The following is a 13621-nucleotide window of genomic DNA, read 5'->3' on the forward strand; positions in this document are numbered from 1 at the left end:
CGATACGCCAGTGTTGGAGAACGTGCACTTTTTGTTCACAGGTGCATCATAAAGTACCAAAAAAAGGCACAATCGTATGAATTTGATGAAAAATTTACCAACTTGAATAATTGTCAAATAGATGTCCAATTTGTAGACTTGGAAGGAAAAATAGTTGTACTACTTTGTATTTTTCATTTTGTGTTGCACTAAGCAGTGCCATGTTTCCTTCAGGTACAAATAATTCTAGACACAAAACAGGTACAGTATATGGAATACCCCAATTGTTTTGCGCAGCGGCTTCGACTCCAGCATGTTATCGATAACTATTGAGTTGATTTATTTATTTGATTAGTAAAGATAACACTTCAACCATGATTTGTTTGTTTCCTTCTAGTCGTATAGTATGTCTTTTATATTGGCTATTTTTGATCCTGGCCCTCGTCCTTGGCTACATCTGGTGGAAGCCGACGAAAGGAGGAACCAATGCAGACGTCCTGCCGGTCGTTCTCTGGCACGGAATGGGCGACACCTGCTGCGTGCCCTTCAGCCTGGGTTCCATTATGAGCCTGATTGTGGAGCAGACAAAGGGCGGCTATGTGCGATCCCTGGAGATCGGCGGCAATGTTGTGCTGGACTGGGAGAGCGGCTTCTTCATACATCCCAACGAGCAGGTGGAGTACGTTTGCCAACAACTGCAGCTGGATGAGCGCCTGGCCAAGGGATACAACGCCATCGGATTCTCGCAGGGCGGCCAGTTCCTGCGCGCGGTGGCCCAACGATGTCCGAGTCCGCCGATGAGAACCCTCATCACCCTCGGCGGGCAGCACCAGGGCATCTTCGGGCTGCCCATGTGCCCCACCCTGACCATACGCTCCTGTGACTACATAACCAGGCTGCTGGACGATGCCGCCTACACACCGTGAGTCTCCTTTATACCATTGATGGCTTGATTTAGCATACGGCAGTAAATTTTCGTTTTTAAAGGTTTTTTCACCAAACTTCAAGAGTTGTTTATGTTACTGCTAAATTCTTGGGATTCACATGCTTATTGACCCAACACCACCATATCGCCATCTCTTTCTTATCCGAGTACGTTCTCTCTTTTCTTGCATACGCCCAGTGAAGTACAGAGCAAGTTGGTTCAGGCCACATACTGGCACGATCCGATCATGGAGAACAAATACCGCCTGGGCAGCACATTTCTGGCGGACATCAACAATGAGCTCATCATCAACGAGTTCTACATTGAGAACCTACGCAAGCTGAAGAAGTAAGTAATATAGTCATAAAATTCATTTTGAGATGTATTATCCATTGCATTGCAGATTTGTGATGGTGCAGTTCCTGAACGACACGATTGTGCAGCCGAAGGAATCCCAGTGGTTTCAATACTACACCAGCGGGCAGAACAAAGTCATCCAGCCCTTTACTGAAAGCAAAGTCTATGAGGATGTACGTACATAGTCTATCTATCACTTAACGTCCTAATATTATATGTACAATTTTGTTTTTATAGTTGGGATTGAACAAGATGCATCGACAAGGAAAACTTGTCTTTCTCGGCGTCGAAGGTGATCACTTGGCCATATCCAAAGCCTGGTTTATCCAAAACATAGTTCCTCTTTTACTCGAAAAGTGAGATGGCACCCAACAAGAACAAATTGTGACAAAATATAGCTTTAAGCAAAGATCCAAGTTAAACACATAATATAATGACTTTTCGATACTTTTATACATGTTTAATTAGATGTTTAATAAATTCAGTTTTGACATACAAAATGTGTTGGTTTGCTGTTCTTGTTTTCATATTTCAACTCGTTTTCACTGTTTATCTAAATAACTTAAACGTTAGGATTACGTCTCTTGTAGATGTCTTAAGTAGTTGTGCCCGATATTTCTCTGAAATATTCAATGCAAGGCAACCGCGTGTTCCGACTAAAATGATTCCATACACGTAACCGTATCGTAAATACTCCGTATATATATGTATATGTATGCTTGTTAGGTATATAACGCTATGTACATGAGGCAAATAACAAAAGCAGCTTACAGACAATCATAGACAGATAAAAGTTTACATATAGCAATAGTTTAGATAGGAGACACTTTCACAGGCGATTGGGCGGAGGAAATTGCGCGGAAGGATGGGAAAGGAAAGTCAGCAGAAAGTCAGCGGGAATTGTGGATTATCGAGAGAGTACTCCCCAAGTCATATGGCAAGCACATCATAACTTGGACTTTGGATTGGTGTTGCGGGCAAAGAAGATTTCCGGATCCTTGTGCGGACGCTGGATCTCGCGATAATTGTTGACTATCTTTTTGGACTCATCTTTGGGACACGATTGCAAATTGCGAAATACCTGAACCTGCAAATCAATAAAGGCGTATTCAATTTAATGTTTAAAATTTCGGGGATCATCTTGGTGAGAAACACGCACCTGGCCGCGCGACACGTAGATGGGGGTGCGGTAAATGATCCAGGTGACACTTTCAAAGTACGGCGCCGTTGTCAGCGAGCCCTTGTACGTGTAATAATGTTTGCTCAGCTCCTGCAGTCCAATCCACGATAGGCAATCTAAAAAAGCAGAGTATGTTATTATAATAGTCATTTTGAAAGCCAAACTTCACACGTACCGGAATCCAGCGATGCACTTGTGTGGATCTTCTGAACGATGCGGATGCCCTCGGTGATCTTCTTGAACTCGGGACAGTCCTTTTCGCCGCAGGCCTGTATGAAGAAAGCGACGACGGCCAGGCCATCGGGCTTGTTCTTGGCCTCCGCGAAATCCTTGTACTTTGAGTTGTAGTGGACGGCATGGGCCTCCATTGAGTACTTCATGCCCTCCAGCGTATGCTCGCAGCCGGATTCATCGCAGTCCGACCAGTGAAAGTGCAGCTGCTCGAACACGTACATGTCCTGTTCCAGGGCACCTCCGATTATGTATGGTTGCTGCTTTCGCTTGCTGAAAGTGACCATTGCTGAGGTGCCTGTGTTCTGTACCCGGGCCACGCCCACCGGCTCCCAGTGGCCATGGTACTCCAGTGGATCCACATCGTCGATGTGCTCGATGGCACGGTTGCTGATCTCAATTGGGGATTGTACGGGCATTGCTCTCTCCCAGATTCCTCCTCGAATTAAATTATGCTAAAAACAAAAGAAGTCCGAGATTAGAATGTATTCAAATATTTGATAATTGAGATGATCAAAGAGAAGTTAATTAACAACTTATAAAAGAAAAGCCGAGATCATATTGCAATTGCCTTAGCCATTGCCTCCCGTCTATGCACCTTTTTTCCAGTTTTGAACTCCTAATCCTAGCTCCTAGCACCGATTCCTAGCACCCAATCCGCACTGGCTACTCCTCCTCCGACGACGACCTATGTGATGTGCGCTGCGTTCAGGTATTTCTTCTTCCGGAGCTTGTACACACGCCCGCGATCGTCGGCGCTGGCGTCCAAATGCTCGGCTGGTGACAGCAGCGCGGCTCGCGGTGGCGTTGGCGATGTCGACGTCGTGGTGGCGACTGCTCCGCTGGGCGCTCGCGTCTCGGAAAAGTTCTCTATGCCGGCGCCTCCAACGACCGACGCCTGCTCCTCCTCTTCAGATCCACGGATTGCTTAAACCCACTTGGAAATGCACCTGTAAGAGGTAGAGAAATCGAGTTATTAGTTCGAGAGTCTAAGTAATTCTTGAGCATCTTCCGTTTTTTTGGGTAATTTTTTTTAAAGAAAACTTCAACTACATTATCTGTGCCATCTATAAGCCAGATATATCCAGCAATGTCAAGTGTCTAAAAGCGGTAATTTCCTGTAGCCAGTGTGAAACAGGAGTGGGCCATTCACGGCCACGGAATCAATTAAATGTTTAGCGTTTCGATTCGCGTGCTGGGGAGTCGCCCCCAGGAAAATTGATACCGCCGCCAATGCACTTCCCACCGCCCAACCGTCTTTGATTAGCCATTGGTGTAATTGAAGGACGGATAAATGTCTTCATTCAATGCCGGAGCACCACCGCCTCTTTTGGCCACTGCTTAAATATTAAAGGCAGTGGAAGTTGTCATCTTGTTTGCACAATTTCCAATTGCCTCGTTATAAAGTAATTTTCATCTATTGATTTTCACTTTATTTGCCATTTCCATAGGGCACAATCGAAGCGGGCTTTCGACTGCGAAGCGTTGACGCAATTAAATATTGATTGGCAGGGAAATTCTTGCAATTGACGCATAAAAGAGTGTTAAAGACATCAGACTGTGAAGGATGTGCACAGAAACCGAAGGCCGATTGTGGGACTATTAATCTAATCGATAAAAGGTGTAAATACCTATTGCGAAAAGTAAAAGTGGTTTATCAAGGAAGTTGGGGAATAAATGGTTGCCTTTAATACTTTTTAAACTATTAACTAACAATTAATCGCCACGTCGATAGAGACGTCTTTTGATGAGCTCTCTCGTTTATAGGATGTCATATGTACATGTAAATAAATTGTATTTTCAAGGCAGGTGCTAAAAAGTGATTAAGATAAGAGGATTGAAATAGGTGCGAAATAACATTATACATGTTATTTCTTGGCTTTAACAACTCAAATACACTCTGTTTATTCGATTTTAATGTACCATCCAAACGACTCGAGGCACAGACGAGTGTGCCATATACCAAATTAGTTTCCTATCGATTTATGGCAACAGCTTAAAGCCAGATTAACGCGACGACTAGAGTTAAATGTTTGGCAATCATAAAGCGAAATATGATTTTAATTGGCAGCTTTATAATCCGCCAGTCGACGCACTCAGAGATACAGCACCCAGTACACTCGCAGCACCAGTTCTAGACATGCCACACACACACGCCACACACTTCACACACTCCACATACGACATGTGTGACATATACGACATATACGACATATATGTGCGACATACAGGTGCAAGTGTCAAGAAGTCGATCGGCAGACGTGCGAGGAGCTTATCGCCGGGCGATAGCAACACGAGCTACAGCTACATATTTACGACAGACATAATGGGGCGACTCAAATAAACGATCGGCGATCGCAACGAAAGCATTTCCAGATAACTCCGACTCGACTCGACTCGACTCCCAATCCGATCCGATCCAAGGCTGCACCAAGAAGAGCCCGCGGCCTCAATTCGATTCGATTCGATTCGATTGGACTCCATTCGATTCGATTGGATTGGATTGGATCCATGAGGTGGTCATCAGAGACTTCCAGAACGAATTGACTCAGCCAAATATTGAATTTGCACTGGTCATTGGCCCTTTCACCACCTGCAAACAACCTGCCAGTGCTGGCATTATAAATAGATCGGATAGCTTATCTGATATCTGATTATTAAACTCTACACTTTGCTTCCGACGTCACTGATATTGTATAGTACATGGCCCAGTATATGAAACTCTATAGCTTCTCTTGCACGGAGATCGATCAACAGTTTCCAATTAAAGAATTTCTTTTGTATCTTATCTTGCATTTAGACGTAGCTTGCAATTTTCTTAATTAACTACAGACTTACAAGCGTTTAATTGGGCTTCTTCATTTTATATATACAGCTTCTATATTCCCATCCATTTAGTTTTAGTTTAGTATAGTTTTACTTGATTTTATATCTTATTTAGCTACGCAACTAAAAGGAGCAACTTGCTATTTCCAGTTCCCACTGGCCTTTCTGCCTGGCGCATATGAGAAGAGCACCTGATGCTGTGGCCCTTATCTTATCCAAGATATATATGATGTTTTCGTATTCCACTGACATCCATTTTCCATTTATCTTGTATTTATTTGATACTCCAGACGCACAGTGCCTGCTAATAATGTTCGCACCAAGTGCAGAATCTTCTAAACATTTCATACAGTGCCTATTTCCCAAATTTCTCGTAACTAAACCTTCTATTTTTTGGATTCTGATTTAAACTTTTTTACGATTGTGCTGGTTATAAATAGTTCGTAGCTCGAGATTACCGATTACCTGCCAAAATCGGTTTGCAATGCCTCGTTTCCCTGTATATGTACATACATTTCGGTTCGGTTATCTCGCTCAACTCTTTTACTATCTGCATAAAATTACACAACTAATGGTGGGTAAACACACAGAGAGGGGAAAATCGTGTTTATAGACCGCCGGTCGGTATTTGAGTTATCATTATGATAGAATTTGCATAGAGTGGAGAGTGGATTATTATTTTTTTCATACTTTCGGACATTGATAAGGTGGGATTCGATGGGTGGAAAATTAACGGAGCCGAATTCAAGTGGCGGATTGATTCAAGTGCCTGCAACGCGTCACAGGTGGCCTTGGAGGAGGGGCTGCGATCTGGGCGCGGGATTAGGGGCGTGGCCGGAGTTAGGCGGTTTCGCCCAGATAAAAAAAATGAAACATGACAATCAGTCATGTTGCCACTATCAAATGACTTTTGATTTCCTATACGAATCTGAAGCACTGCAAATTAGTTCCATTTCCGTGCAAAGGTTAGGTTTGAACTTGATAAATGATAATTGTGTCGTAAATGAACAATAAATAAAACCTTTTGTCATCGGTTTTTATCATATGCCATTAAAAATTCCATCTTTCGTCATACAATTTCAATCGTTATCCTTTTATCTTATAACCATTACTGGCATTTGAGGGTTCAAAGCTCAACGATAAGTGAAGTTACTCATATGGGTTGTGCTGGTTTTTGGCACTTCAACATTTCGAGCATAATTATTTGTTTGCTGTGTCAATTTCCGCTATCGAGATGATGTCGAACCGAAAACGTCAGCAGTTCCACCACTTAGTTGATATCCAATCGCAGCTTATCGCACCAGAGGAGCGACTTGTTCACCCGGATCGGATCGCATGGAATGGAATAGAATCGAATTGGATGGGATCGGATCGGATGGGATCCAAGTCTCTGGGGTGGGCGTGTGGAAACAGCGGAATTTGTGCGGTCACAAGTGGCCGTGAAATGGGCATGTACATATGTACATATGTATATTGTACATTTAGTAAGCCGGTCGGACCGAAATACTCCGCAATAAATAAGTGTGCTTAAGTAATTGCATTGACCGATGGCCCCATCGAGCAAATAAGTCAACAAAACACCAAACTACTCGACGAAATGCTGCAAATACAGTAGCACGTTTGATGAAAGATGAACCTTGAAATTATTTATATACACATACATTTACATATGTAAGTTTCCACACTCCCACAGCGCTGCAGGTTGTATTAATTGAGAAGAGCTTTTCATTCAAGGCGCGGTGCGATAGATGCGATACATTTTGAGAGTTCCATAGACCGGAACAGGAGTTCCAGTGGCAAATGGGAGCTACCTTCATTGGCGGACAGCGGACAGCAGACAGCTACTTTCGCAGCCTTACATGACCTCATCCACCCATCAAATCCAAATGCGTTATCCAACTGGCCATCCAACTGGCATTTCATATGGGCAAGTCAACGTTGACGAGGCGACAGAAGGAGCAACAGGAGAGCCAGCTATCGACCAAATAACACGTGTCCTAACGACTCAAAGCACCTGATAGTCAGAGGTGGGGTAATACTACGTCGGGAGGGGTAGTACCTGTATCTAAATACACACATATGCGTATCTCTTGGTTTTATTAAATGTGTAACGCTCTATTTGTATGCAGCAAATATCAATTTGCAATTGGGTGACAAGCTCAGTCGAATCATATGTAAACACAACAACATAAATAGTACAAATTCTCTTAATGTATACTCTACATTTTCAATTAATTACTCTTGTGCACATAAAATGAGATTAGACAAGACGTATCAAGGAATCTAAAGGATACCCTTACATTTCGATAAACATTCATTGTTTACATCTACGCATGCCCAACAGATGGCGCTATGTTGCTTTCTACTGTTTTCTATTTTCGTTCCTACTGACGCTTGTCACGCAACATTCATTCGATGTACCCTGTAATTACAGGGTATTTCAAGTTTAGCCACCGCATCAGCTGTTTTTCTGATTAGTCTTTTTGCAATGGCATGGAAAAGCAGGAAAAGAAACCGCAAGAGAAGCGGAAAAAAGTGAAGCAAATCAATAATATACAATATTTTTGTTTTTGCTCCAAGTGCAGGGTCACACACACGCACACACACACACACTCATAGTTGACCTTCACATGGATGTTGAGGGGGAGAGGGAGAGAGAGAGGAAAAAGGAGTGTGAAATTCACTCGAACATTAAATAATTGCTTGTGGGAGGGAGAGGGGTTGTAAAAATATGATTAACGACAGAGGAAAGACAATATGTGTAATACAGCCGCTATCTCGCTCACTCGTTCGCCGCTCTACGTGCTCTTCTAAATGCTCTCTTCTCTGCTCACTCATTTGCATTTCGTTTTTGGTTTTTTTTTTTTTGATTTTTGGGACAAGCGGCCGGCGTTGTTGTTGTTTCCTTTTAAGTGTTTGTTTTTTTCCGTTGGCGGCGACAGACATTTTTAATAGCGAACACACACACACGAGCACTCCTAATTTGCGCATGTGTGTGTGGAGTGTAGAAGAAGAGCGAAGTTTCGGAAGTTTTTGTGTCATCTTCCTATTTCGCTGGAAATATTTACCTGTTGATTTAAATTTCGCCTATTTGCCCGTTCTCCGCTCGGTTCTCCGATATTCGCCGATACCTAATTAGCAAACAATCGACGGCATTTATTTATGCTCTTAATTTCGCATTTGCCGCCGCGCACACAAGCACAACACACATGTACACACGCACTGCGCAAAAAACAAGAACAAAAACCGTGTACGAACGCTAAACGCGAAATTCAAAGCGAATTATTTTCAATTTCAGAATGAAAATTCAATGCGCGCAGCGTGAATTGCGATTGGTAACTAATGAAATAAATCCGTGGTTCACTTGGCGTTAATTTCGGTTCGTTCGCTCCGATTCCGAGGTTTATGGGTGCAGAAGTCACGAACTAGTTGCAGTTCGAAATTCGTGTGCGATATATTGGGTATTTAAAATTCAGTTTGGCATTCAAACTCATTGTTTGCCCTAGAGCTTTTTCAAAAGAATATGCAATTTGTTCTTGAAGTTTTCGCAACTGCTATTATTTCGTTAAAGTACATTGAAGTTCGCAAATTAATGACGTGTACCCGTCTGAAACCAAAAAGCACTAACGCGTTCGGCAAAATACCAAAGAACTGGTTCTTTGCGGAACGGAACCACGTTTTCAACGGTTTTTACAAGTTTAAATTATCAACTTTTTGATTTTACAAGATAAATAATTAATAAAGTCCTGAGGCTTTATAATAATGACAATATTTTAAATATTTTGTTTATTATGTATTTATAAAAGTAGCAGGTGGTTTCCCGAACCTCCATGACTCACATTATTGTGCCATCCTTTTAATAAAAATATAGTATGCACAAAACATTCGTATCATTTGTTATTTATGTAAAAAATCAACATGGGTTCACATCTTTCGCTTGAGGTAAACGATTCTCATAACAGTTTTGGTAATTTAAATGGTTATTTACAGTAGTTGTATAAACAATTGTAGTTTGTATGTAAATATATAAAATCACTAGGGAGAAACGCATTATTCGACCTCGGAAACTATAAGTTAAATATCTTTTTTTCCTTTCTTATAACACATTTTTGATAATTATTTGATAATATGTTATCCAAAAGTGGGTTTGTTATTTGACTATGAGCAGGCATTTCAATAAATAATACTTTTTAAAATAAACATTGCTCTTTTACCAGGCAAATAAGTAATGTTCTAATATAGGTTTAGTTTTGTTTAGAAGGAAATTTCTTATGATTTCAGCGATAACTCCACGAATAAGCAACTTTGTGTTTCAATCAGAGGCTTTTATGCTAAGAAAATGGATTAAAAAAAAAAAACAAGAGAGTCTAAGGATACTAACTCTGAATAAATAGGCAAATCAAAAAAAAAAAAGGAAACAGGCGTGATCGCTGTCACTTTAACAAATTCGTATCGATTTAACGCAAAAACAAAAATTTGAATATTGTATACATAGTTTCCAAGGCGAATGTGGCTTTCACATATCGTCGCCAATTCCTGTACTGTCCTTTGATTTCTGAGTTGCTTATTTACTTTGATTGGATGTTAGCTGGCACGACTTTGAAGACGCGAACACCTGGGACACGGGACATCTGGGCTGCGACACCGACTCCTGACCTTCCAGCAGCCGTTGTGGAAACAGGCGCCGCACCGATCGCAGCGCTGGACTTTTCGCTGCCACGGATAGATGAGCTCACCGCCCTTGCAATGCTCACAAACGAAGGCACGACCAGTACATAGCTGAAAAATATTACAATGAATGGTGGGTGCTCTCAGCCATCCCAATTCTGACCACTAACCACACAGTTTTGGACATGCTGTTCGCTCAGAGCGATCACCTCCTTGATGGAGCGATTCATGCTGGTGTTCTGCACGTCCACGAAATCGCACATGGACCACATATCCGGATCCTGGGTGATGTGCGCCGGAATGGCATTGAAGAACGACTGTTCTCTGCAAAATGAGACGAGAAAAGAAGTAATTGAATTAAACGCATTGATTATTTATGGTCCCCCCACTCACCTCGTTGCAAATCGACAGTTCGCTATGAATCCCTTGACCGCCTGGAGTTGCAGCCTCCTCTTTCTCGCCTTGGCCAGTTCCTTGTGCTTGTACAGTTGGCTATTCAGATCCGGAACATGGAACAGCGGAAAGGCGTACATCTGCTCGATTAGACGGTATGCAAAGGAGCATACTGGATAGCAGCGAAAGTCCCAGGAGCGAAGGATCCTGGCGGGAATCGCAGAAATCTGGTTGCGATGACAGCCGGTGCACAGGTATTTGCCCAGATAGGTGCAGTAGCGAAAGTGCTGCTGCAGGTGCTTGGCCACCCGCATGCCACAGCCGGCACAGCGATTATTCTGCTTTTGCAGCACCTTGGATCGGTTCTCCGAGGGATGTTCGGTGAATATGATCTGCTGACGAGGCGGTGCCCAACTGGAGGTGCCCCTGGTCAGACTGGCCTGCTCATGATCCTGCTTTGGCATGGGCAGCGGCAGCAGTTGCTGCGGTGCCTCCTGCTCGGAAACCAGCCACTTAAGGTGGCCCAAACGGGGCAGCTGCTGCTCACTGAAGCGGGATATCAGCTGGAGACCCACAGCCTCAGCGCTGTGATTCTGCATGCCGCCGGAAATCTGCTCCGCATAGGGCATTAGATTCGGCTCCGACAGATTATGGCTCGTCTGACCCGCTGGTCTGGCCAGTCTCCTGCTCCACTTGACGTGTTCTATGGCCGTGATGCAGGCCTCCGAAATTCTGAAATGGGCGTTCTCCTTCTCCAGTTGCGTATTGTTGTGCGTTTGCCGGGACATTTGCAGGAAGGAGGCCAGCGATTGCTGGTCCATCTTATCGCTGCCTGGCGTAATGCTCACTGAACTGGATGCTGTTGTGGAAGTGGTGCTGCCGCCGGCTGATCCTTGAATATCCCAGGGAGCCGACGAGATGCTGGCTGTGCTGGGTGCCGCCTCATCCAGCATGCTGACGCCCTCGAAAAGGGTGTGCTGCTTCTTCAGCTTTCGACCGTTCACTGGCAGGAAGGTGTCCAACATGCCGCCATCTCCGGAGGCATTCAGATCCTCGCCCACGCCGCGCTGAAACCAACTGGTATAGATGGGCGACGAGCCAAAGAAGCTGCCCAGATAACTGCCCACTGACGTGGACGCTTTGGGTGTCTGCTGCATCTTTTCGTGCACCTCCTGTGGCACTTCTTGGGGCGTTTGGTCGGTCCAGATCTTGATGTCATCACAGTTGATCATCTGGATGCGTCTGGGACTGTCGTGGGACGAACAGGAACTGGTTGATGGGGCATCCAAATGGTCCTCCCTCAGCTTGTGGCTCCTGGAGCTGCTGAACGTTTGACAGCGCCTTCTGAAGGCTGCTCTATCGTCCAGCTCCTCGTGCTCCTGGCTGAGATTTGGTAGGCTCTTCAGTCGCCTCAGGAAGCTGCGTTTCTGTAGTCTCTCCTCAGGCACCGCTTGCAGTTTGGGCGATATGCTGAAATTCGGCTGTGAGCAAGTGCGTCGGTGGCGCAGCTGATGCCTAACCTCCAGCTGGCTCAGCAGTCCGCTCTGGTTCAGCTGGACGGCCGTAAGGCAAACAAACAAGGCGGTGGCATCACCGGATCGTCGCAGAAAGGCCTCCTCACTGGGATAGTAGAGCTCCATCAGCTCCGGATCGGAGACCAACGTTTGCAGGCACTGTGAAAGGCAACGGGCATGCAGGCAGCGGGTCGTCCACTCCCCGAGGAACTCCTCCACTCCGGCGGCCACTGACGCACTGTCTCTGGCAGCGTAATCCGGTCGATAAGGCGGCGGTTTGGTCTGCTGTTGCTGTATTCCCGCACTGGCCAGCAGAAACTCAAAGTCGTCCGCCAGTCGGCGAAGTTCCACGGGCTGCAACTGATAAGAATGGAGCGTGAGGCGTTGCATAAATACAATTCGATTGCAAAACAATGGGGAAAGTCTACGACATGCGCGCCACGAGTAGCTGATACCCTCTCTATGTGGGACGGATTTACAGGGAAATTTACTTGAATACATATGTACATGTGTGGATGTTTACATCATACTTGATTGCTCATGGTATTGGGCTACATGAACTTTAGAATCCCACTACTTCATAATTATTTGTTAATATAGAGTTTACTTTATTCTGTATAAATCTGGTTTGTTCTTTAAACTTTTGGGATCAGCTTTACGATCCCATCTGCTAATATATTTACATATGCGTATGCCCAATCCAACTCCACATAAATCACAGCACAAGGTGAATCATGGGATCAACATGCCCCGCTCTAAGTGTAGGGTATCGGCGACTTGTGTGTGATGTTCTGGGGACTTCCACGGGGAAACGCGACTCACCAGGCCATGCTGCAAAATTCTGGTGCAGCTTTGGGCCAGCAACTGCAGTCCGTCCGTGGATTTGGCCGCACGGAACCAGAAATTCGTAGATCTTCGCAAGTCCGCGAGCAGGGAACTCCTCGCCAGCTGCTGTTGTTGTTGCTGCTGCTTCTGCTGCTGCTGCGGCTGCGGCTGTTGCTGCGGATGGTCATGGTGATGATGCAGTGCCTCGCCTGCTGCGTCCACCGCGCCTTCAGTTGCGTCTGCAGCGAACGTGGGCGGTGGCGGGGGCGTGGCCATGGCTGTGCACACTGTCAGAGGGGCGCAGGGGGGCGGAGCGGTTGCATATTCGCGGTGCGCGATACAATTGATTCAAGTCTCTTCAGCTTGTTTTGATTGTTTTTTATTGCGATTTTTATTGTTATTGTTTGACTCGATACTAATCGATTAGTTCAAGTTCTATTGCCAATCGATAGCAGGTGGTCGCAGTTTTTCGATTACATAGATTTAAATGCTGTTATCGTTTGTGAGGTTTTAGGTTTGTGTCATGACTGCGGTGGTTGTTGTACCTGCTAATAACTCTCGGCAGTGCTACTGAACAGCCGCCAGATGGCGCTCTGTTAACAACACCTGCTGTTCCCACTATTACCGTTAAGTGTGTGGGCGTTGTCTTCCCTTTACGATCCACACCACTGATTGGTGCAAATCGCCATGGAGCTGCGCAGTGTGGAAATTTCCAAAATGTCA

General features: G+C 44.7%; 3 protein-coding genes across 3 annotated transcripts; 1 reads left to right on the forward strand and 2 right to left on the reverse strand.

Moving 5' to 3' along the window:
• Positions 1-318: 318 nt before the first annotated feature.
• LOC120455279 (palmitoyl-protein thioesterase 1) lies at positions 319-1761 on the forward strand. Its single transcript, XM_039641302.1, has 4 exons — positions 319-901; positions 1103-1252; positions 1308-1434; positions 1499-1761. Exons 1-4 carry the CDS (start codon positions 354-356, stop codon positions 1619-1621), a joined length of 948 nt encoding a protein of 315 aa, XP_039497236.1. The 5' UTR covers positions 319-353; the 3' UTR covers positions 1622-1761.
• On the reverse strand, positions 1696-8848 carry LOC120455280 (carbonic anhydrase 2). Its single transcript, XM_039641303.2, has 5 exons — positions 8567-8848; positions 3271-3622; positions 2617-3127; positions 2421-2557; positions 1696-2348 (listed from the first exon to the last, which is right to left on the reverse strand). Exons 3-5 carry the CDS (start codon positions 3089-3091, stop codon positions 2208-2210), a joined length of 753 nt encoding a protein of 250 aa, XP_039497237.1. The 5' UTR covers positions 3092-3127; positions 3271-3622; positions 8567-8848; the 3' UTR covers positions 1696-2207.
• Positions 8849-9382: 534 nt separating this feature from the next.
• On the reverse strand, positions 9383-13303 carry LOC120455278 (run domain Beclin-1-interacting and cysteine-rich domain-containing protein). Its single transcript, XM_039641301.2, has 4 exons — positions 12896-13303; positions 10560-12433; positions 10337-10490; positions 9383-10277 (listed from the first exon to the last, which is right to left on the reverse strand). Exons 1-4 carry the CDS (start codon positions 13172-13174, stop codon positions 10083-10085), a joined length of 2502 nt encoding a protein of 833 aa, XP_039497235.1. The 5' UTR covers positions 13175-13303; the 3' UTR covers positions 9383-10082.
• Between the last annotated feature and the right edge of the window lie 318 nt (positions 13304-13621).

The sequence above is a fragment of the Drosophila santomea genome, chromosome X (assembly GCF_016746245.2).
Source record: "Drosophila santomea strain STO CAGO 1482 chromosome X, Prin_Dsan_1.1, whole genome shotgun sequence".
Classification (NCBI taxonomy): domain Eukaryota; kingdom Metazoa; phylum Arthropoda; class Insecta; order Diptera; family Drosophilidae; genus Drosophila; species Drosophila santomea.

Bases quoted from the DNA above. Each gene is read 5' to 3' on its own strand.
- LOC120455279 (XM_039641302.1), top strand. From the start codon at position 354: ATGATTTGTTTGTTTCCTTCTAGTCGTATAGTATGTCTTTTATATTGG. The intron at 902-1,102 runs GTGAGTCTCCTT...GCATACGCCCAG, and splicing joins GACGATGCCGCCTACACACC to TGAAGTACAGAGCAAGTTGG. The intron at 1,253-1,307 runs GTAAGTAATATA...ATTGCATTGCAG, and splicing joins AACCTACGCAAGCTGAAGAA to ATTTGTGATGGTGCAGTTCC.
- LOC120455280 (XM_039641303.2), bottom strand. From the start codon at position 3,091: ATGCCCGTACAATCCCCAATTGAGATCAGCAACCGTGCCATCGAGCAC. The intron at 2,558-2,616 runs GTACGTGTGAAG...CTGCTTTTTTAG, and splicing joins AAGTGCATCGCTGGATTCCG to ATTGCCTATCGTGGATTGGA. The intron at 2,349-2,420 runs GTGCGTGTTTCT...ATTGATTTGCAG, and splicing joins TCTACGTGTCGCGCGGCCAG to GTTCAGGTATTTCGCAATTT.
- LOC120455278 (XM_039641301.2), bottom strand. From the start codon at position 13,174: ATGGCCACGCCCCCGCCACCGCCCACGTTCGCTGCAGACGCAACTGAA. The intron at 12,434-12,895 runs GTGAGTCGCGTT...CATTCTTATCAG, and splicing joins GAATTTTGCAGCATGGCCTG to TTGCAGCCCGTGGAACTTCG. The intron at 10,491-10,559 runs GTGAGTGGGGGG...CTCATTTTGCAG, and splicing joins AACTGTCGATTTGCAACGAG to AGAACAGTCGTTCTTCAATG.